This window comes from Denticeps clupeoides, chromosome 8 (genome assembly GCF_900700375.1).
Source record: "Denticeps clupeoides chromosome 8, fDenClu1.1, whole genome shotgun sequence".
NCBI classification, from domain to species: domain Eukaryota; kingdom Metazoa; phylum Chordata; class Actinopteri; order Clupeiformes; family Denticipitidae; genus Denticeps; species Denticeps clupeoides.
Window position 1 is genome coordinate 17,833,179 of NC_041714.1, and position 22,792 is coordinate 17,855,970.

The 22,792-nt window shown below is 45.5% G+C and overlaps 1 protein-coding gene across 4 annotated transcripts; it reads left to right on the forward strand.

Annotated features, from left to right (window-relative positions):
• The first annotated feature begins 2,012 nt into the window (after positions 1-2,012).
• On the forward strand, positions 2,013-22,136 carry LOC114796156 (myocardin-like). Of its 4 annotated transcripts, none has more exons than XM_028990101.1 (14): positions 2,013-2,203; positions 4,734-4,799; positions 7,908-7,963; positions 8,306-8,381; positions 9,121-9,273; positions 10,453-10,616; positions 11,591-11,689; positions 12,138-12,439; positions 12,980-13,118; positions 13,300-14,184; positions 14,883-15,017; positions 15,297-15,404; positions 18,545-18,602; positions 18,926-22,136. In XM_028990101.1, the coding sequence occupies exons 1-14, from the start codon at positions 2,149-2,151 to the stop codon at positions 19,432-19,434; spliced, it is 2,805 nt and encodes a 934-aa protein (XP_028845934.1). In that variant the 5' UTR covers positions 2,013-2,148; the 3' UTR covers positions 19,435-22,136. The 4 variants fall into 4 exon arrangements, with proteins under 4 accessions (XP_028845934.1, XP_028845933.1, XP_028845935.1 ...); XM_028990100.1 differs by having other exon boundaries at positions 14,880-15,017; positions 18,926-22,135; XM_028990102.1 differs by lacking the exon at positions 11,591-11,689 and having other exon boundaries at positions 14,880-15,017.
• The last annotated feature ends 656 nt before the right edge of the window (positions 22,137-22,792 follow it).

Here is a 22,792-nt window from a genome sequence, read left to right on the forward strand (position 1 = left end):
GGAGCAGGCACAAACTGGGTGCCATTAGTGGGGAAAAGCCCCAAAACCCTCTGGCTGAGGAATAGCTCAATGGCTACTGATGTCCTGAAGAGGAACAGCCCAGAGATTGATGATGTCTGGAGAAATGGGGGGAGGAGGGAGTGTTTACGAAGAGTAGAACTGCCAGTTAGGGGCAAGACGTTTCCTTCCCCAGCCTGAGTGAGGAGCACCTTCTTAATTAGCAATAAATATAGAGGCTCGTAGCTCTCAAACTCTGAATGAAACCAGCCTGTACTGACGTCTGGGGGAGGCAGGCCCAGAGTGAGACCACACATGGTCCTGGGTCTTCGTTGTGGTTTCTGGGTAATTCACTGCTGTTCAGTAGATTGCAGTACACCAACACAACGTTTTCTACAAAAGTTGAATTTGAAACTGCCGACTAGGGGAATTGTAAATTGGGTGCGAGCGTGAATGATGAATGAAACACTGCAGCACAGCACACGGTGCCACACCGAAATGTGTCCTCTGCTTTTAACCATCAGCCTTGGTGAACAGTGGGCAGCCATGACAGGCACCCGGGCAGCAGTATGTGGGGACGGCGCTTTGCTCAGTGGCACCTCGGTGGCACCCCCACTAGTACCGCGCTCTAACCAGTTGAGCCACTGGAGCTGTGTCCCGTGGATTGCCGGTGCCCCGCCCTGCAACCAGTGTCTGGCGGCAGCCACCCTGCTTAGGATTCCCGATTAATGAAAGTGACAAAATGTGGGAATAAAATGCATCCAAATGTATAAACATAAAACATGTTTTCTGTCTGCCGTTACTGCCTTCCTGCACCACGTTGTTAGAACAACTTGTCCATGATATGAAGAAGAGAAACAGCCAGGGGTTCAATTCTATGCTGTTTTTTTTTTGTTAAAAAAAGCACATGAAATCACAGTTAATGAGTAATTACTCTTATTCACTCCCTCGCTCACTGTCCTGAACGGATTAGTCCTGGGACACTGGCCGCAGGGCGGGGACTCACCCAGGGCGAGATGCCAGCCCATGGCAGGGTCGCATAAATACCATTCACACACACACACACACACACACACACCTACAGACTATTCAGAGTCGCGAATATACATATATCCCAGAGGAAACCCACTCTGACTCAGAGAGAGCGTGAAAAACTCACCGTGCACACACCATGCGGCGTTTTAATGAGCTATTAGTTAAATCCTGTTAATAGATTTTATCTGATGATGAGCTGTACTAATTTCAATGTAAATTTTTAAGATCTGGCAATGCTGGTTTTTGGGCGAGAATATGAATGACGGCGCATTTGCACATCACTGGGATTAGAGGAGCTGGGCGAGGCGAGATCCACGCCGGCGGGGTAAGATGGAAATGCAGTTTCAGAGTCGCAGAGCCAGTGTGTGTCCCTGTGTGTGCGAGCTCGGTCATTCTGTGGGGGAGCCAGAGGAAACAGGGCCTGTGTTCGGACTGCAGGATCCTGTACTTCAGATAAGATAACAACCACAACCAGCAACACATGTCGCTTTTAAAAGATGTTGAAAATGCCTACAACGAGGACAGTGTACGTGAGTGAGAGATCGTGTGTACATGTGAGTATTTATACAGAGTTGTGTGTGTAAGTGTGTGATGGAGCACATATTTCTATGTGTGTGTGTGTGTGTGAGGTCTGTGTGGTCACATTACATTTACATTTACAGCATTAATCAGACGCCCCTTATCCAGAGCGCCTTAAAAAAAAAAGTAGTTACAGGGACAGTCCCCCCTGGAGACACTCAGGGTTAAGTGTCTTGCTCAGGGACACAATGGTAGTAAGTGGGGTTTGAACCTGGGTCTTCTGGTTACGGCGAGTGTGTTACCCACTAGGCTACTACCACCCGGATTTGTGTGTGTGTGTGTGTTTGTCAACTGAGAGCAGGGGGAGTGTATGACCGAACCCCTCAGAGTTTGGCCCCTCCCTGCGAGGGGGGTCTGACTTCTCTCTCATGGAGAGCAGTCAGCAGCCAGAGTCCCTCTGAGCTCCGGCAGGAACGCTCGCCCCGCTCCCCCCGCTCCTGTGGAGCGTTCCGACAATGCGCCGGTTCCAGTGGAGGATGTGAGACGTGAGCGCGTCCCTCTGCTTTCCCGCAAGGCTGACAACGCTGTCCTGGCATTATGACTCTCCTTGGCTCTGAGCACTCAGTACTGATTCGCAGCAAGTTCCGTTCAGGTACGTCACCGCGTTGTCACAAAAGTACTTTAATACTGTGCTTCAGATCCTGGTTCATTGGTGAAATTATACTTTATTGGGAATTATTACCGTACATGTTTTTGCGGCTGCATCAGTAGATCAAAAAGCGTAAACAGAGCTGGACATCTGAGGACGTTGTTAAATTGTAAAGGTCATGCGGCTACAGCAGGACATTGTCAAACTCCGGACTTCACCTGCTACTGACAGTCTGGAGTGGCTCCTCCTGAAGGTCCGTTTAACCTCTGGCCCACTGAGATGCCGTCGTTCCCTCAGCCCAACCTGACGTCCTCCCTGACGTCTCCTGACAGGGTGACACGCATCAGACCTGAGTGTGTGTGTGTGTGTGTGTGTGTGTGTGTATGGATTATGCATGCCAATGCTGCCACCTTTCTGAGAGAACAGTTACTGTGTGCGCGCAGATTTTCACCTTGTTGGAATGGGACCATTCCGGCCGCATCGACTTTCCCCTTCGTCCGGTCTAGAGCAGCGGCTACATCTGTCCGGCCGTTTGTTTGGTCGTTTGGCTGACAGCGTGGGGGCTGGGAAGTCTGGGAGCTGTGCGATAGGGATCACAGGGTCCCAGTGGACAGGTCCCACTCATTCCTTCGGGGGGCTGGGAAGCTGGGCATGCCCTTCCTGCAAACCGGCCCGTTTGCGTCGCTATTACGTAACCCCGCTCCCGGGCCGTGGTCATGGGAAGAGGTGAGCTGTTCGCACCGAGCTGGCATGTTTGGCATAACGACACGCATGCTTCTATGCTGAGGGCCGGGCAGCGGAAATAAAGTGTCCGGAGGGACAGGGCAGCAGCCTCGCGCAGTTGTCGGAGTCACGGACCCTGCTCGCTTTCGAAGGCCCGGTAACGGCCGAGCGAATCGGTCAGGCCAGGCCCCCGAGGCACTCTTTCTCACGGCTGGGCAGCCTCCGCCGAAGATCGCAACGCCAAAGCCCCCTTTTAACTTCCACCGCGTCAGAAGCGCAAGCATAATATTTGGACAGTCGTGGTTAATTGCCTTTGATCAGCCCAGCTGGGTGCGGAGCGGGCCGGCGTTCACCCTCAAGACAACTGGTGGAGCTATTTTAAGCCCTTAACGCCGCTCGCCTGGTTCCAATTGCCACAAGTGATATGCAATCCGCCGGGTCTTTAAAAGCCGCGGTGGCTCTTACTGAGGGCAGTCGGCCCTGGTGGGATTTCGCTCCCCCCGCTAGGAGCCGGGGAGCGGCAGCATCGGCTCTTTAAAGTCTGGTCCAGGCAGACGTGCGACGGGATAATGCATGATCCCGCTGGGGAGGGATACGTTATCCCGCTGCTTCGCTCGGCTTCGAATCCTGGTTGCAAAAACAAATGCAAACACATGCAAACCACATTCTGCCCCACACGGGTTTGAGAGTTAAAACTGGTCAAACTAGCTGGTCAACCAGCCTCATGTCGCACACAAAAGGTAAGCAAGGCGACCTTGCTGTAACATTAATGTCAGGTTTATTAAACGTTTGCATTAATACATTGTTCCAACGAACTGTCTTCTTGCTATTACTGAATAAATCAGAATAAATAGATTAAGTAGAACCAGCCGGGACATTGTAGTGTGTAGGAGTGTTTAGATGTGATAGGGCCAATGTGATAGGTAACAATGTCGGTATACTCAGTAAACTCTCTTCACCTATTCCTCAGGTTTTAGGCTGTTACTTTTGTGAATGCTGTTTTAATAAGTTATAAACATCATCGTTTGATTAATTTTTCTATCACTTGTATAAAATGGGTAGTAATTATACGTTGAGTGCATTAAGAGGATCCTGGGTTACATCTTAGCTGAGTTTATAGACATTTAAATATGTAGGCACAGAGACAGATCAACTCTATTATCTCTATTAACTCTATTATCATCATATTTAGGTTAATATGACACAGACAAGTAATAAAATCTCTTGATCGTATGCTTGTTTAATGGTTTTGATGAGAGAATATTGTGGCACATATCACGTGTTATATTTAAATATTATGATATATAAACAGCGAGCATGAATGATTATCATATAGCATAAGATAATGGTTATTAATAAGGAAATGTCACTCAGCACGCTAGAATCTAAATGTTTTTAATGAATCCTGACAAGTAAATAAAGTTCAGAGAAAGTTGAGGCCTGATAATGTAGAGATTGTGTATTTAAATGTGTTTAATTAAGAACAATAAGAAATAAACATCAGGTTGGGCCTATCAGTCTTTTAGTTAGCATCACATTTTAACATTTATGACTATCCCTGAACACACACACCATAGAAGACCACACAATGGAGGAAGGTTTTGCTTGATTGCCATGACCGATTAGTGTCCACCAACAGCCTACTTCAAACATATATTGTTTATATCCTCTCTTTCATTTTTTCTTTGTTTCTTTGATGCATCCACTTCATGGCTGACACAAATGTGCACATACACACACACACACAGCATCTCAGTTTTATCTCTTTCCCGTCTCTCCCACCCCACCCCCACCTGTCCACCACCTACAGTCCTCCAGTTGAGGCTTCAGCAGCGAAGGTCTCGGGAGCAGCTGGCCGACCAGGGAACCATGCCTCGTGAGTAGCTCCTCCCATTGGATGACTAGCTCCACCTTTTGGCTGAAGCAGAGCATTGTGGGGCATGGCATACTGTAAAGCCTGGGCTGATACATGACAAATGGGTGCACTTGGTGTTTTGCCGGTGAGACACAGTTACTTACTTATGATAAAATGGTCACAGCAAGGCCACCGAGTCCCAGTGAAAAGCGATCCATGTGACAGCATTTAAACTGCCGTGAACACACTGACCTCAGGTCTGCAGATTTACATGAGCTGATTTGTCACGTTGATATTCAGAGGTTCCTCATTGTGACTGAAGCATGTCCACCAGACACTCAAATACACTTACAGCTCAGAAGAACAGGGTCAACGTGCATACTAACACTGTCAACATGTTTTAAATAAAGAACGTGTTCGGCGTTAATATCCTAATACCACTACATGCAAAGTCTCTTTTCTGGGTCTTCTGGCCATTATTACCATGTACATTTACATTTACAGCATTTATCAGACGCCCTTATCCAGAGCGACTTACAATCAGTTGTTACAGGGACAGTCCCCCCCTGGAGCAACTTAGGGTTAAGTGTCTTTCTCAGGGACACAATGGTAGTAAGTGGGATTTGAACCTGGGTCTTCTGGCTCATAGGCGAGTGTGATACCCACTAATCTAATGCCACCCCAATCCTACTACCACCCAATTACCACACCTTTAATAATCAGTGGTGGCCTAGCGGGTAAAGAAGCAGACCCATAACAGGAAGGTTGCGGGTTCAGATCCCACTGAGTGAAGCACCGTCCCCACACACTTCTCCCAGGGCAACTTTCGTGGCTGCCCACCGCTCACCAAGGGTGATGGTTAAATGCAGAGGGCTCGTTTTGGTGTGTCACCGTGTGCTGTGCTGCAGTGTTTCACTTTCACTTTTTCACTTTCACCAGAGTAGATACAGTCTAATTCAAAATGTTAGCACTGGTGCAGAAATACAGCATGCACAATCTGCAGAACAAATCTCCATCTTCCCCTGTGTAGATGGTGACGGACACCCGAAACTCAGTTGTTCAGTGGACTCTAACTGCAAATTTTTAAAACTACCATGCTAACTGAAAGCGTTTCTTCCACCTGTTTTGAGTTAGCATTGGTGGAACGCATGAGGATTACAGGAGACTGACCAAGTGAGTTCCAGATGCTTTTCATTCAACTGGTAGAGTACAAGTTAAATAATAAAAACTTGGTAGCCACCCTTGTGTACACTCAAAGCTACACGTGGCATGACACTGTGTAGGACAACCGTAGGTTCCTTCATGGTACCTCAGTACCCTCAGATTGAGTTCACTTGGCTGGAGTTAGCGTAGGTGGAGATGTTCAAGGAGCATTGCCACCACGTTGCTTTTAAAATGCAGTCTTCAGTCTTTTCGCCATAAATGATCCCCCTGGGTAGTCGGTGGTCACAGGAGGCAAATTGTCTTTCATCTCCACATCTCCAGAGGCCACGGTCAAGTGGCAATAGTCACTGGTGCTCTGTTTGCATTCATTATGATGTGCATGGAAATATTCATTTAATGGCTGAAGAGAGCAGCCTCATTTTTATTTATCTTAACGTTCCACTCTTCATTTACAGGGCTCTGTTCTGGATTGGGTAATGTTAATATTTATTTAACTGTATGTGGTAACCCCAGTAAAATGTGACCGCAGCCTGAGCTCTCTTGCGCCGGACACATGATTGGCTGTTGCTCCTGTGTTACGAGGAGAACCCGTTTCTGCCATCAGTCATTATGGATACATTTAATAAATAAAAAATTAAAAAAACAACAAGGTCCAATAACAGGCTGCGATCCACTGACAGCACGGTGAGGTGTCTAACCGTTAAACGATCACTCTAAATGTCATTTTGATGCATGGGTTTTGGCTTCTGTTTAATGTCAGGGCTATTTGTAAAATTGGTGTATACGAATGACACCAAATTATTGGAAGAATGATTGTTGGTGCCAGACAGGATGGTTGTAGCACATCATTTGGCTGCTGACCTCCTGGGATTTCCATGCACTGCAGTCTCCGAGCAAGACAACTTGGGGCAACGGTTCCTGAAATCGTTGCCTGTAGAACTTTACTGTTGTAAAACCGTCGTAGTTTAGTCTCGTACGATCATGAAAATGAGACTGCGGTGGGTGCAGATCAGACCTGTGGAAGAATTCAGAACCAGTTGTATTAGTCCTGTAAGATTGCATCCACTTGGAATTTGGCTTAAAAGACAAGAAACCGATTAACCGTTTGTATAATTGATTTAATCAGTTACACGGTAATGCCCAGCAGTGGTTTATGACTCTAGTTGGACTTGAAAGCACCTGTGTATGACAACATGCCGGTGGAAATGCATATTGTTGGGTGTGCATGTGAAAGACTGGTGAAGATTACTCCATTCAGCGGCACAGCAATGCAGTCTGCGCCGCCGCTGAGTATCTCGCGTTTTCTCGCCGCGGTATTTTTAGCCGGGCTGTTGAGTGGCGTCTGTGCCACAGTGGGCTGTTCAGCAGAAGTGAATGGGCATGAAGATAACAGGGCGAGTGTGTCAGAGGATGGAGCCCAGACACAGAGTCCCGCCCCCCTCCCGTCAGTCAGCAAGGAGCCACAGATAAAAGGCTAAAAACTATAAACTCGGGCTGGGCCATCTTTTTTGTTGTCGACTATTTCATTTATACAAGGGTCATTAGAAAGGAAGATTAGCTTCATTATTATTTTTAAAATGCAATATATATATATTTTTTTTCAAAATCAACTTCAATTTGTCAGAACACACTGATCATCGTTAGATTAGGGATTAACACTGATCAGTGTGAGTTGGCTCAAGTAGGAGCTGTGCTATCAGCATTATGTCCACCGACCTGCTCTGGATTCTATAAGTGACAGGTGTTCAGTGGGATCAGTGATTAGCAACCACCCTCATCAGACACACACACACACACACACACAGCGAATCCAAATATGCCATGTCTCAACAAGTGTTTCTGGAAGCCAGGCATAGCTATACGCTGAATTGCGTTACGTGCTGAGGGACAGAGAGTGTCCGCAGTATGTAATTACGGTGTGCTCTGAATGCCTTTAATCCAGCTCCGTTTTATTTGTTTTTCCAGCCCTGAAGAACCCAGCTGCACTCCACGAGCAGGGGAAAGGTCCTCAGCGCTCCAAGGTTCGGGACACACTCTGTCAGAACGAATCCACCCTTGCTGAAAGATTCATGGGCCAGGCTTGAGTAAGGGGGCTCAGTCAAACTCATATCTGAGCTCCTCCGTCTACCAGGTCGATTGTAGTGCAAGCCAGGAATTTTTTCCGAGGGAGAAAGAGAAAATTGTGATCCATTATCTCCAAATAGCCTGGATCCCTTTTGCATAAGTAATGTTAACATTTAAAGATATCTGCGTTATAACATCGTGCATTTCAAAATGTTGGAACTTCTATAAAGGATACGCTAACCAGGAAAACGCGCACTAGATTTGTCATTTGATTTGGTGTAATTGTTTTTTTTTCCCAGACTGGCGATTGCTTAAAAGACAAAAACAGGAATAGACCAGAGAAGTCTGACTTGGCCAACATGCATGTTTTACAAGGTAAGGACAGTAAAAACAAAAAAAAAAATATCTTTATTCGAGTAGAAATTATAATAGGTATTCTAATAACTTACAGTGTTTACAGTGTAAACACTATGTATATACTATGTATATACATCATCTGTACACACTGAATATTTGGTTCCACCTACGGTAACTATGGGCAATTAAATCTTCTGATATTACGTTTTCAGTGCTGCCAGTTCTGAGTTTTACCCTTTTTTCCAACAAACAGCTTGTTGAGAATGAGGGCCGAGGAAGCATTTTCTCATCCTACGCTGCCTTTCCCCCCCCCCCAATTTAACACATAGAATTACTGAGCAGCGAGACCTGTTAAAACTGAATCTGTCATACACTGCAGGCGGGTTGACTGTCAGCTTCTTAACCAACCAAAAAATCAAATATCAATATGTTGGGCTTGCCTGTATCCAGGCTGTCAAAGCTTCACGAAGAGCTCTGACTCTAAAAATATTCAGAAATGGCCACCATTTGTGCCATTACTCCATACTCCGTATTCAGCGCTCAGGCCCGTGAAGAACATCGGCGGTTGCCTACGAAGTGAACTTGAGGTGACTTCACGGTGCATGCACGCAGAGTGGTCCGCAGGACGCATCCTCGGCCGCGGGGACTGACGTGTTTGTGGCGGCACGCCTCAGCTTGGACGCGCACACAATAACCGTTTACTTAAAGCGCGCGCGGGGGTTTAACCAAGATTACCGCTGTTTTGGTCGCCGCGCAGACGCAGACAGCGAGGACGACCAGATGAGACTGAAACGAGCGCGGCTGGCCGACGACCTCAACGAGAAGATCGCCCTGAGGCCGGGCCCCATGGAGCTGGTGGAGAAGAACATCATTCCGGTCGATTCGAGTGTCAAAGAGGCAGCTTTGAAAGGTACCACTGCCAGTGCCCCCCCCCCTTTCTGGTGAAACGTCTACCTGGGAGGCAGCCTACGGCGTTCCTATTAACCCTCGAACTGAAACTGTGAAACTGCGACATATTTCAGACCATTACAAAAGGAGGACATACAGGACACAAACCAAGAACACGCTATTCATTGCATAACATCATCGTTTTGCAGCCATTGTGTGCTACTCCGAAATGGTCGACGTAGCTACCGCTACCTTCCTCGCGCCGAGTCCTGTTTATCGGAGAGCCAGGGCAGCATAATAAAGGTGAGGGATAAATCGTTTCTGTCTGTGGAAGTATGCGCTTTCGCATCCAGTGCGTTCATCCTTCTTTCGATCAGAGAAGGGCCCTCAGAGAACTATGCGAGCGGATTCCTGCACGCCTTTCTCCGACATTTCCTTAACGCCGCCTGATTTAGGAGGCCGTTAGGCTCGGCGTGCGCACGGCCACTGCCCCGCGGCGTGGCCCCTCCCCGTCGCCTCGGGCGCGTGTTTATGTACGTCCTCAAAGCAAATATCCAGCGTCGTGTGCTGCGGCAGTCCTCGCAAGGTCCGTCCGTCGGTTTACATTTTCCCTGCACCGAGAGGGACGTGTTTCACTGAGACAAACAGCAGCTGTGGACGGCCCGGCCCGTCTCCACATCAAACGCACCCTCCCCTTCGCATGTTTGGACTCCACGTGATTTATGTGGCTCCGTTGCACCACCTACGGAGGTATGAGGCGGGGCTCCCCAGCTGTGTGCTGTCCCGCAGTGTGTCCCCCCCCCGTCTGGACTGAAAGTGACAGGGGGACGGGCAGGGGTCGAGTCCTGGTATCTGGGTCTGAAGGGTACAGACGTCAAATATCTGATACACTGGGCTCTACGGCAGACATTTGGGGCATCAGCAGGTGGAAAAAATAATGCTCTGCTCGATGTGACACACACACACACACACACACACGGCTGCTGGTAAAGCCATGGGGTGCTCCTGACGGAAACCAGGGCTGCTGTTGTGACAGGTCACATGACCAGACACTACATGAGTCTCAGCTCCCTAAAATACACACACGCGTTTACTTACAGAAACAGCCCCCCTTCTACCAGTACCACACACAGACACCTGTTTGCTCAGTCTGTGGAACTCTTTCATTAAAGTGTGTGTGTGTGTGTGTGTGTGTGTGCAGTGAGTCATGGGGCACTGGAGAAATCTGAGGACTCATATGTCTATGAGGACGACAGCAGCAGCGACAGTATGTCCCCAGACCATGCCCACAGTGACGAGTCACAAGGGTCTGCCGGCCCTCACGCTGAACAAAAGTTGTCCCCTGCATTCATCACACACAAACAGGTCAGTAACAGCCACACACACACATACACACACACATACATTTTCTTCTACATTTCTGTGAGGCCCTAGGGTTTTATCAGTGTAATAATATCTGTGGATCAAGACTTTAATTTTCTATGCTCACTATCCTACATTTGATGATAATATTTGCTGATATAAGAACAGACATGCCTACAGAGATGTGTCTGTAGCTTTCTCGTCAGATATTCCACCCCATATAAGACACTCTTAGTGTAAGTCTAATGTTGGAAATGAAATTTTATTTGACCTGTTACTAAATAAGGACAATGAATTGAATGAGGGCTTTCGAAACACACAGTAAAATGGCAAATTGCCTAGTGGGCACCAAAGGTGACAGGATTAGCCGTCTGACCCACAAGGTCACTGGATGATCGCGCCTGGCGACTGAACCCAGCTCCGCTGCTCGGGATAAGAGTGTGAGGCGAATGCGTTTTCAGATGCGTATTCGTGTGTCAGGTGCCAGATCTCTGCGGACTTGGGTGTCAGTACATGGACACGCCCGTGCAAACTGCCCCTGGTGGCGAGTGCTGGTATGTCCGGGATCTGCACAGTTTCGTGCGCACTGGTGCTCTGTGTCTGGCGGGTGTTTGGCAGCTCCGAACTGCTGGATGCCAACGTCCTGCCCTCAGAGTGGAGAGGACACAGAGTTTTTGGGGGGGTTTTTTTCAGTGCAGCCCTGTCACGGCACGAGAGGGTTCAGTCACGTGCCCTCCCGGTGCCAAAACACACCTGCAGCCTTTATCCACCACACACACACACACACACACTCATAGACAGTGACACTGTAGGTCAACTCCTTTCAAAGTTAGAGATAGAGTTTGAGGTGGACGTAGCGCAGCACAGTACGTTACAGGAAATGGAGAATAATAAATGGACCAATTTTCTTTCTTTTCAGGAAATACTTTTCATTAAATTAGTTTATCATGAGTGTTTTGTTTCCATTGGCTTTTTAGGCAGCCCAGAGTAGGGATTTTGCCAATCAAAGCCCAGAGGAGACGTTGTCTGACAGCAACCAGACCGTGCCACCCGTACCTGTCCCGGCAATTATCAAAGTGAGACGAATTCATGCATTCTGAAACACATTCAATAAGCAAATTTGTAGATTAGCCTGAGCCCGTTTATGAACTGTCGTAGGCCAGTATATACGTAGGCCAGTGAGATATTCTGCTGCTGATAAAAGCACATAACACAGGCCGACTTACCTCATGTGGAGAAAAATGTGCAAAAAAAATGAGAGGAATATGTTCATATTCTTACCAAATCGTGTCATTTATGTCATTAAGGTTTTCTCACCAATTTCTCTAAACAATGCATATGCAGCACTGACAATTTTACACATTATTACCCTAGGGTTACATCTCTTATAGCTGACTAATAGGTTACATGTGAATTAGTTTTAGCGTACAACCAAATGCTTCCAAAGTTTAGAAATTAAAATTACAGAAAATTTTATTCAATTTATTAAATGAAATTAAAATTCTCTTTCCAACAAACGAAAAGTCATCAAAAACGTCAGAGAAAAACCGACACAAGAAGCCCAAAGACATCAAGCCCAAGGTGAAGAAGCTCAAGTATCACCAGTACATCCCGCCGGACCAGAAGGTGGAGAAGTCTCCACCACCCATGGACTCTGCCTACGCCCGGCTCCTTCAGCAACAGCAGCTCTTCCTGCAGCTGCAGATCCTCAGCCAGCAGAAACACCAGCAGCACTCCCAGCATTCCCAGAGCTCCCAGCATTCCCAGCAGCACCGGCAGGCGCAGACCTTCAACTACCAGCCTTTGCTTCAGCCACCAGTGAACAAGTGCGTCCCACATTGGTTTATTAAAATCAAATTAATGAGTTGTCCGAAGACTAACCATATTGCACCCCTTCTAAAAGCTACATGGGTGTGAAGTTGGGACAACTTTGCAGTTTTCCCATTTTTTAAGTGCCATATGAGAAAAGAAACACTGTAGAAAACCTATGAAGAAGTAAAGAGCATAAGACAGTTACGAATGATAGGAGGATCAAACTGGCTTGATGAGTAAACACTAAAAAATATAAAATGCATTAAATGTGTTTACCAGTTTTTTACAACTTAAAATGTGACTACAGACTTTAATGCGCTCTCAAGGGGCAGATGAGAGAAAATGTGTATGGTGCGCCCCCTTATGCAACTATATAAAAGCAAGGTAACCAGAGAGGCAATAGATAATTCTATTTTCAACATTTTTTTTTAATAATTAAGAGTGAAATCAACATACTCATTAGTATAGGATCTTCTGTGTGAACACAGACCTGTATTGTTTCCTAATTTCTCTTGTTTTCCACCTGACCCTGTACATGTGCTCCCACCTCCAAGGCCGTCCAGCGAGCCCCCGCCTTCATGCAGTGCAGGGAGCAGTGTGTCTTCCTCTCCTGTGAAGGGTTCCTACTGCAGCCCACCCAGCGGAGCTCCGGCCAGGCCTGGACCCCTGCCGGCCAACCTGGATGACCTTAAAGTATGGACGTCTCATTCTCCCTCACTCTCAATCTCATCACTATCACTTTTTTTTAGGGACTTCATAGGCGAGTGTCTTACCTGCTAGGCTACTATCACCCCGGTGTCTGGATCAGATTTTGGTGTAAACTGCGTTCAGTTAATGTGACCTGTGATGACCTTCACTTGCTCTAATTGTCCAGGTGTCCGAGCTGCGCCAGCAGTTAAGAATCCGGGGTCTTCCTGTGTCTGGAACCAAGACCACCCTGATTGAGCGACTGCGACCGTTCAGGGACTCCATCTCTGCTGATGCTCCTGCCTCGGGCTCGTTGTCATACCAATCGCCAAGCTCATCGAACACAATGTGCCAGGGCAGCTACTACCCCTACTGCAGTAGCTCCACTCCGCCCATCTCACCAGCATCTTCTGAGTTGTCGGTCAGTGGTAGTCTGGCTGACAGCTTCAGTGATGTCACCATGTCATCACCGCAGCTGGGGCTCCGGGCGTCACCAGGGCAACTGAACTTGGAGGAGGGGGGACTGATGGGAGGAGCCAGAGGGACGGGCCTGGAGGCAGAGAAAGACAAGATGTTGGTGGAGAAGCAGAAGGTGATTGAAGAGCTGACCTGGAAGCTGCACCAGGAACAGCGGCAGGTGGAAGAGCTCCGCATGCAGCTGCACAACAAACGGAAACGTGAGCACAGCCCACAGGACCCTGGCCAAAGCCACGCCCCCTCTCTGTCCCCATCCACCCCAACCCACTTGCAGCCTCCTCCCAACCACATGCAACAATTTTTGGGTGGGGTGGTAGTGAAGCAGGAGCCCCTGGCCTCCAGCTGCCCCCTGGCCTCCCAACAACTCAAGAGCGGCGGCCCCTGCAGCTATGTTGGAGTGGGGACTTCCTCCGGGAACCCTTCGGGCATCTCGGCGTTCCTTAGCCCACAGTGCTCGCCTCAGGACTCCCCCGGCAACAAGGCACCCAGCAGCCCTCAGGCGAACAGCCTGCCCCCGTCCCCCAGCCACTCCTACCTGCTGTCCCCCAGCCTGGGCAGGGACACCCACCCCGGGCCCCAGACACACAGTGCACAGGTACTGAGGCAGTCACAGTCCACGTCATTCCACAAATATAGTAAAAGTTAACTACTCCCATCAATGCATACAATACCGCATAAAATGTTGTCAGATAGCTGAGCTATGTGGGCCAAAAAATGTGCCAAAACACACCCAAAATGGCCAAACATTATTTAATCGTTGTGACAATTTGACCTGCTAAATGAACAATTTCGTTCTTATTCCGCACTAGCGGGTTTTACGTAAAATATCTAAATATCAAGATCACCCAATCTGGCAAGAACCTCTCTCCTCCCCCTCCTTTTTTTCTTTTCTCAGAATAACACTTGTTCAGTGTTATCAGTGGACATCACAAATACAATCTCGGTTAAAAAGCAGAAGAATTTTGACTAGTGAATTTTGAACTAGTGAATCTGACAGTTGTGCACAAATCCAATGAGCATCTGACTATTTTTATTGGGTCTTCAAATCTAACCGATTTGCTGAGGGCCAGGCTGCATAATCTTTCCGATTTAGCATTTTTGGCACCACGTAGACAGCATCTGAACAAGATTTTAGATGTTCCACCAAAACGTTGTTTTATGGTCTTGACAGACCACCAAAACACAGGAAACTCCAATTCCATAAACAAACAAATCGTTACCAGCATTTAGCCTGCAGATGCTGCCCATTAGCTCCGCAGTCATCCCCCCCCCCTCCCCCCTCAATTACAGCAGAAGACCATACAACCGATGAGTATCTGCTACCCCTCGGAGGTCCGGGGCCTGCCGCCAGTTTACAGCAGCCCAGCGGACGTGGGCCAGAACCAACGAGGTCCAGCTAAGACCAAGAGTCACTCCCTGCAGCACAAGGTGAGAATTCAACCTCACCCTCATCCTCAAGTGCATCTTGTGAGCGTCAAGCTCAGGATATTCACTCTGAGGTCAAACATCATATAGATCCTGTTAAAAACTCATGACTGACTAGCCAGTTCATCTCTGCCTCTCTGAGGATTATAGAACTACTTTGGAGATCAAACCAATTTCCCGGCATTTCATCACTTCAATAATACCTCACATACCATGTGAGAGTTCAGTGTCTTTTTCTTTCTTCTTCACTGGTTTAAAATCTCACCCTGTTTCCTTATGTAGATGGCAGTTACGCACTCCCCCAGGCACAAGGGCACTGCGTTCTGTAGCTCAGATTCCACTGCATCCGAGAATAAACTGCCCCCCCGCTATGAGGATGCAGTTAAGCAGGTAAAAGAGTGTGCCAGAGACAGTCCAGAACCAAGTAACCTCTGCTTCTGTACAAACTGCCCACATGCCACTGCCCAGACAGAATTATCTAAGGTGCTCAGCCACCAGCTGCTACTGTAACTGCTCTAACTGCTTCAGCCTCCAGCCGCTACTGCAGCTCTGATGTCTAACAGTGCTGCCACCGGCCACTACCACAGACCTGCAATCTAACTGCGTCGGTTAACAGCCTCCATACTGCCCTTAAACACCAGCCACTGATCCTCAGCCGCTGTTAGAACTGCACCATTTATCAGCCAGAAAAAATGCTTTAGAGCTACTGTCTAACTTCCCCAAACACCATTTACAGCATTTGGCAAACATTTACATTCAAGGCAGATGCTGCTCCTGGACCATGGGTATACAACGTCTAACTGCCTTGACCATCAGCATCATGTGTAGACATTTACATTTGCAGCATCTGGCAGACGCTCTAACCCAGAGCGATTTAGATGAATGCTTTTGGAGTTCTATCGTTGTAATCCACAATTTGGTTCACTAGGACCCAATCTGCAAATACCATGCTGTCTAATTTCCCTGGCACCAGCTTCCGCTCTTAAACTACTGTTAGACTTTTGTTGAACCATGAGCTTCTACTACAACAGAGCGTTTAGTAAGAGCGGAACTTCAAATGAAGACTGATATACTTTACTGATATTATTTTCTGTAAATTGATTTCTATAATTGCCCACTGGATTTAAAAAATGCCATTGTTTGTGTAGAACTGCTTTCTAACAGCTCCAAACACCAGCTTCTACTCATCAAACCACTACTCAGAACTGCTGTCTAACTGCCTCTACTGCAGAACCCATCTAACTGGCCAAAATGGCTCCAGAGCTACTATCTAACCATTCCAAACATCAGACCTGACTTCATAGCTAGTATCTAACCATTTAAAACACCAGACATGACTTCAGAGCAACTATCTAACATTCCAAACACCAGACACTTCTCCAAAGCTACTATCTAATAATTCCAAACACCTGACACTACTCCAGAGCAACTATCTACCCATTATAAACACCAGACACTATTCCAGAGCAACTATCTACCCATTCCAAACACCAGACACTACACCAGAGCTAGTATCTAACCATTCAAAACACCAGACACATTTCCAGAGCAACTATCTAACCGTTCCAAACACCAGACACGACTTCAGAGGTACTATCTAACCATTTCAAACCCCTGACACTACTCCAGGGCTAGTATCTAATCATACAAAACACCAGTTACTATTCCAGAGCAACTATCTAAATATTTCAAACACCAGATACTATTCCAAAGCAACTATCTACCCATTCCAAACACCAGACACTACTCCAGAGCTACCATCTAACCATTCCAAACACCAGGCACTATTCCAGAGTAACTATCTAACCATTCCAAAACACAAGAACACTACTTCAGAGCAACTATCTACCCATTCCAAACACCAGACACTACTCCAGAGCTAGTATCTTACCAGTCCAAACACTACACATTACTCCAGAGCTAGTATCTAATCATTTCAAACACCAGACACAACCTCAGAGCTACTATCTAACATTTCCAAACACCTGACACTACACCAGAGCTAGTATCTATCCATTCCAAACACCAGACACTACTTCAGAGCTACTATCTACCCATTCCAAACACCAGACACTACTCCAGAGCTACTATCTAACATTACAAAGACCAGACACTACTCCAGAGCTAGTATTTAACCATTCAAAACACTAGACTCTATTCCAGAGCAATTATCTAACCATTCCAAACACCAGATACTATTCCAGAGCAACTATCTACCCATTCCAAACACCAGACACTACTCCAGAGCTAGTATCTAATCAGTCCAAACACCACACATTACTCCAGAGCTAGTATCTAATCATTTCAAACACCAGACACAAGCTCAGAGCTACTATCTAACCATTCCAAACACCTGACACTACACCAGAGCTAGTATCTAACCATTCCAAACACCAGACACTACTTCAGAGCTACTATCTACCCATTCCAAACACCAGACACTACACCAGAGCTAGTATCTAACCATTCCAAACACCAGACACTTTTCCAGAGCTAGTATATAATCATTTTAAACACCAGACAGTAATCCAGACCTAGTATCCTACCATTCCAAACACCAGATACTACTCCAGACCTAGTACCCTACCATTCCAAACACCAGAGACTATTTCAGAGCTAGTATCTAACCAATCCAAACACCAGACACTAACTCCAGAGCAACTATATAGCATTCCAAACACCAGACAATTCTTTAGACCTAGTATCCTACCATTCCAAACACCAGACACTACTCCAGAGCTACTATTTAACATTACAAAGACCAGACACTACTCCAGAGCTACTATCTACCCATTCCAAACACCAGACACTACACCAGAGCTAGTATCTAACCATTCCAAACACCACACACTACTCCAGAGCTAGTATATAACCAATTTAAACACCAGACACAAATTCAGAGCTACTATCTAACCATCCTAAATACTAGACACTACTCCAGAGCTAGTAAACATCCCAAACCGCAGACACTACCCCAGAGCTACTATTTAACCATCCCAAACACCAGACAGTACTCCAGAGCTAGTAACCATCCCAACACCATAAGATACTCCAGAGCTACTATCTTACCATCCCAAACACCAGACACTACTCCATAGCTAGTATATAACCAATTTAAACACTAGACACAAATCCAGAGCTACTATCTAACCATCCTAAACACTAGACACTTCTCCAGAGCTAGTAAACACCCCAAACCGCAGACACTACCCCAGAGCTACTATTTAATCATTTAACCATTCCAAACACCAGACACTACTCCATAGCTAATGTTGAACCATCCCAAACATGAGATACTCTCATGAGCTACTGTCTAACTATCCCAAACACCAGACACTACACCAAGGATTTTATTTAACTGCTCAGTCATTCCTGTACAAGTGAGAAGAGGGATGGTGTCTATCTTACACACAGCTGTGCTCTTAACCTTCCTCTAATTGATGGTGCTAGCTATTCAATGTTAGTAAATGTTTATGGTCAGTGACAAGAGCACAAATTCACAAAAGTGCCAAAATTCTTTGTCTTTCCAGCAATTGTCTAGAAGCCAGCAGATGGATGAACTTCTTGAAGTCCTCATTGAGAGTGGAGGTAGGACTTCTTTACCAAACTTACCAACTTTTCAAAGTTGTAGTTCCCTTTTCATAGTTGCCAAAATTATATAATTTTTTCTTATGTTGGTTTTATTTTCTGGATTGGAATGAGTTTTTGCATGTGTGTTTGTGAACAGTATGATAAAAATGTCATGTATTACTTCTAAAGAGACACAACAAGAGACACACTGGTGGACAGGTAGTTTAGAGGCCTCTAACTAACTCATATGCTGTCCTTCCAGTCCTTTCTCTTCCACAAAATGCCAGCTCATATACAGGATGAGTGGTCCTCTGTAACCAAAGTTGTGGTTCACCTTACAGTGTCTCTGGGTGGAACCAGCAGCCTTCCAACAGTCTCCAAGTTTCACAGACACTATGAGCACATGTCATCACCACAGCTGCTCTTTGAGCACACAAGCAACTCTGGGGACTGTCACTTTGAGGCACTGCTGAGCCCAATGTCTCGGCCCGGTGATGCCTGCCTGGTCAGGACAGGTGGCGAGGAGGGCCATCTGGAGGAGGTGAACATAGGCTTTGGTGGCACTCAGCATGATGACAAGGTGGTCTGCAATCGGGACTTGATGGACACCCCACTGTCTCCCATGGCAAACAAGGTTTCCCCTGTGCCCAGTGATGGGCAAGGGCTTTGGATGACATTTTCGGAGTCACCATGGGAGACGATGGAGTGGCTGGAGTTGACCCCACCTAGCTCAGCTGCAGGCTACACCCCCATGCCTCTACCTGGACCAAGCATATTCAACAGTGAGTTTCTGGATGTGACAGACATCAATTTGACCTCAGCCATGGATCTGCAGCTGGAGCACTGGTAACCTTCAACCAGCCTAGAATAACAAAGAGCAAACCAGCACCATATACCATCACCTGATGCTTCATCGCAGAATCTGGGCTCGATGTAGATGTCGTCTAAATCCACTCCACAAGATAGATGTGCTCTTATCAGCACTAAGTGCTCATTGAACGTTATAACACAGAATATGCCTTATGAGGTTGTCACAGCCAGGCACAGTTAAACATGCTATGCATTTTTTTAGCATTGTTCATCTAGAGGTTAAAACTCTTATTTTGACAGTGAGCTTTAAGGAATGTTTGAATTACTGGAAAAAAGAAACCAAAAAAATTATGTGAATATGCAATTCTCCAATGTTGTAAATATCACAGCATTCTACTAGATGGAGCAACATGGACATGGGACATGAAGACAACTGACCATTTTAATTGTTGTACATACAGAAATGCTCACATTGCACCTTTGATATAGTACCAGTCACAGTATTATCCTTGCATACATGAGAAAATGTTTTCTCCTGTTTGCGTTGCCTTATGCTGCACACTGCACACATGTGCTGAGACTTTGAGTAGAAGCTGTCTGGACAAAGACTCTTTGAGTTGATATGCCTTTATACAGGTTAATTGGCAAGGGCCAGATTTACCAATGGTACTAATGAATAGCTCCACGACCATAATCAACACTTTTTACTAGGGGTGGGAATCACTGAGTGACCAGCGATTCACTACTTTATGCTACTGTGATGCATTGCCCATGATAAAAATTATACCACAATATATACCATACATATAGTGTATGTGTGTGATATATATAATTAGGGCTTATCATCAAAAAATGTCCTTCATACATCCTCAAACACTCTACATATATATATAACAATATATGTATTATAACAATATTGGTGCAGTGGGGTAAAATAATTCAGAGGGAGTGAAACATGAAAATGTGTTTACCTCACCTTGCCACTCCGTGCACTCCACTGTACTCCCCACATTACTGCGGTGAATAATAATAATAAAAGAGGCAAGAACTGAAAGAGGAGCAAAAACACATCTTGACGACTTCTATCGGGATGTCGACTTGTGCCTCTGACGATTATGCGGCTTTGTTAATTCTGTTTCACGCACACACAACAAATATCATAATGTTTTATCACATCTGCTATAAAAAGTACACCAATCCCAAATACCAGCTTACGGATAATGCATCATGATATTTTGCTGCATCGATTGTTTTTGACCCACCCCCTTTTTTATTCATTCAAGCAAGAGCCAAGTCTTCTGTCGTGTTGTTTGTGTGTGTGTGTGTGTGTGTGTACTGTTAACCCCTGCACTCTACAAAGGCAGACAAAACCAAATGAAGGACAAGATTAAGTTTGTTTATTCTTTCCCTTTAAAAGCAGTCCAGAGACACAGCATGACACGGCTTGTGAACTCATTATGTTTGATTTTGTATTCATATTCAGTCACTTAAATATTCACAGAACTTTAAATGTAGAGCATAGTCACTCCCTTGTAGGTCTCACTCCTGAGCTGTATTTATTTTTATTTTTTTATAAAAAAAAAATGTATTTATATGACATTCCTTTGTGTTCATGGTAAGAACTCCATTTGAACCATACATTGCATTTGAGATTACATCATAAAATAAGGTCAATAAATAAGTCAAATAAATGTACCCTATTGCCTCATAACCAACTCTGACATGTCCCCAAAATGGTTAACGAGCCTTTACAACCAATGTCATTAGCACTTCTTAAAGACAAATAGTCTAATATTTGACTATGTTTGTTTTAATCCATGTAACTGTGAAATACTGGCACCTGTTGGTGGCTTTTTCCTAATGGGACCGTTTCTACACTCACATCTGACAGCAGTGACTTCATACACATTACGCCACACTTGCCCTCCAGAAAGCCTGCAGAAGATTTTAATCAGACTGTGAATGTGAGATATGTACAATGTTTTGGGAAGTTACAATACAGCTATGCATTATTACAACAAAGCTTTGCACATTATATGTCATTCCTCACTTTATTGTTCAGACTAGAGTTACTGGTGTATGTTTTGGGTTTTAACCTAAACAATTAATTTAATGAAGTGCTGTCATTATGGCTTTGAATGCATTATGTAATAAATTATGCAAAGCGTTCATGGGTTAAGCGTTTCAGGATTACATGTAGAATTTTGTAAAACAATTTGTAAATCATCTTTACAAATCCAGTCCTCAAGAACCTGACTCATGTACAACTTCCCTGTTCCACCATGCCTAATTCAACTTGAGATGTGGATGGTAAACAACAGAGAAGTTGAATTTGGTGTGGGTTTCTATGGAAGGGAAAAAAAACTGCATTCGAACACCACAATTTTAATATTATCTTTCTTTTTTTATGACCAAAAACTTTGGGATCAGTTCCCTAATGTGTTATGTTTTCATTTTCTTGAGTCACTTTTGTTATAAAGCTTCACTGTGGCAATGCAGGACTACAAAGCAAAAAGCAAGGTCATCCTACATGGTTTCCAACATTTGTGGAAAGTGTCACAGTAATGAGTAACATGTGTAATTGTCTAATGTCTCCAACGTATTTTTGTGAGAATGAAATAATGCACATTTATGAGGTTTTATGGGATGGAATACACACTCTATACAGGCACTATATGACATACCTGCTCTTGGTGAGTATCTTAGTTTTTTTTTTTTTTGTACTGAAAAATGACAAAAAGCTTTGTTGTTGCTTGGCCACAAATAAGCTTTTTTATATTATAAGCATTGTTGATATTGTCTACACCATTGTATTACTATTAAAGTGAAATAATGGAAACATTCTGACTTCTGTTCCTGATGGCTCCAGCAAAACAGCAGATGACGGTACATTTACATTTACCAGACGCCCTTATCCAGAGCGACTTAAAGTCAGTATTTACAGGGACAGTCCCCCCCTGGAGCAACTCAGGGTTAAGTGTCTTGCTCAGGGACACAATGGTAGTAAGTGGGATTCAAACCCTGGTCTTCTGGTTCATAGGCGAGTGTGTTACCCACTAGGCTACTACCACCTCTATGCAAAGAGTGTGTCAGTTGAAATCAGCACTGCTTCTGGGATCCTGCTATAGAGTAAGATTTAGAACATTTAAGAACACTCGTAGCACATAGTAGCACATCGATGGTCTTCAAGGGCCACTGTATGGATAGATTAGAGCTATCCATTCACTCAAGCCTTCATGACTGCTTCTTGTCCGATACGACATTCCTACAGGGATTTGAACAGAGTTGTCTATGAACTGATGACTTCTGGCAGAACATTCAGCTGTACTTATATTAAGCTTCTGGGGATGTTTGTGTTCTCTATAATGGTGTTTTTTCAAGAAGGCCAAGAATCATGC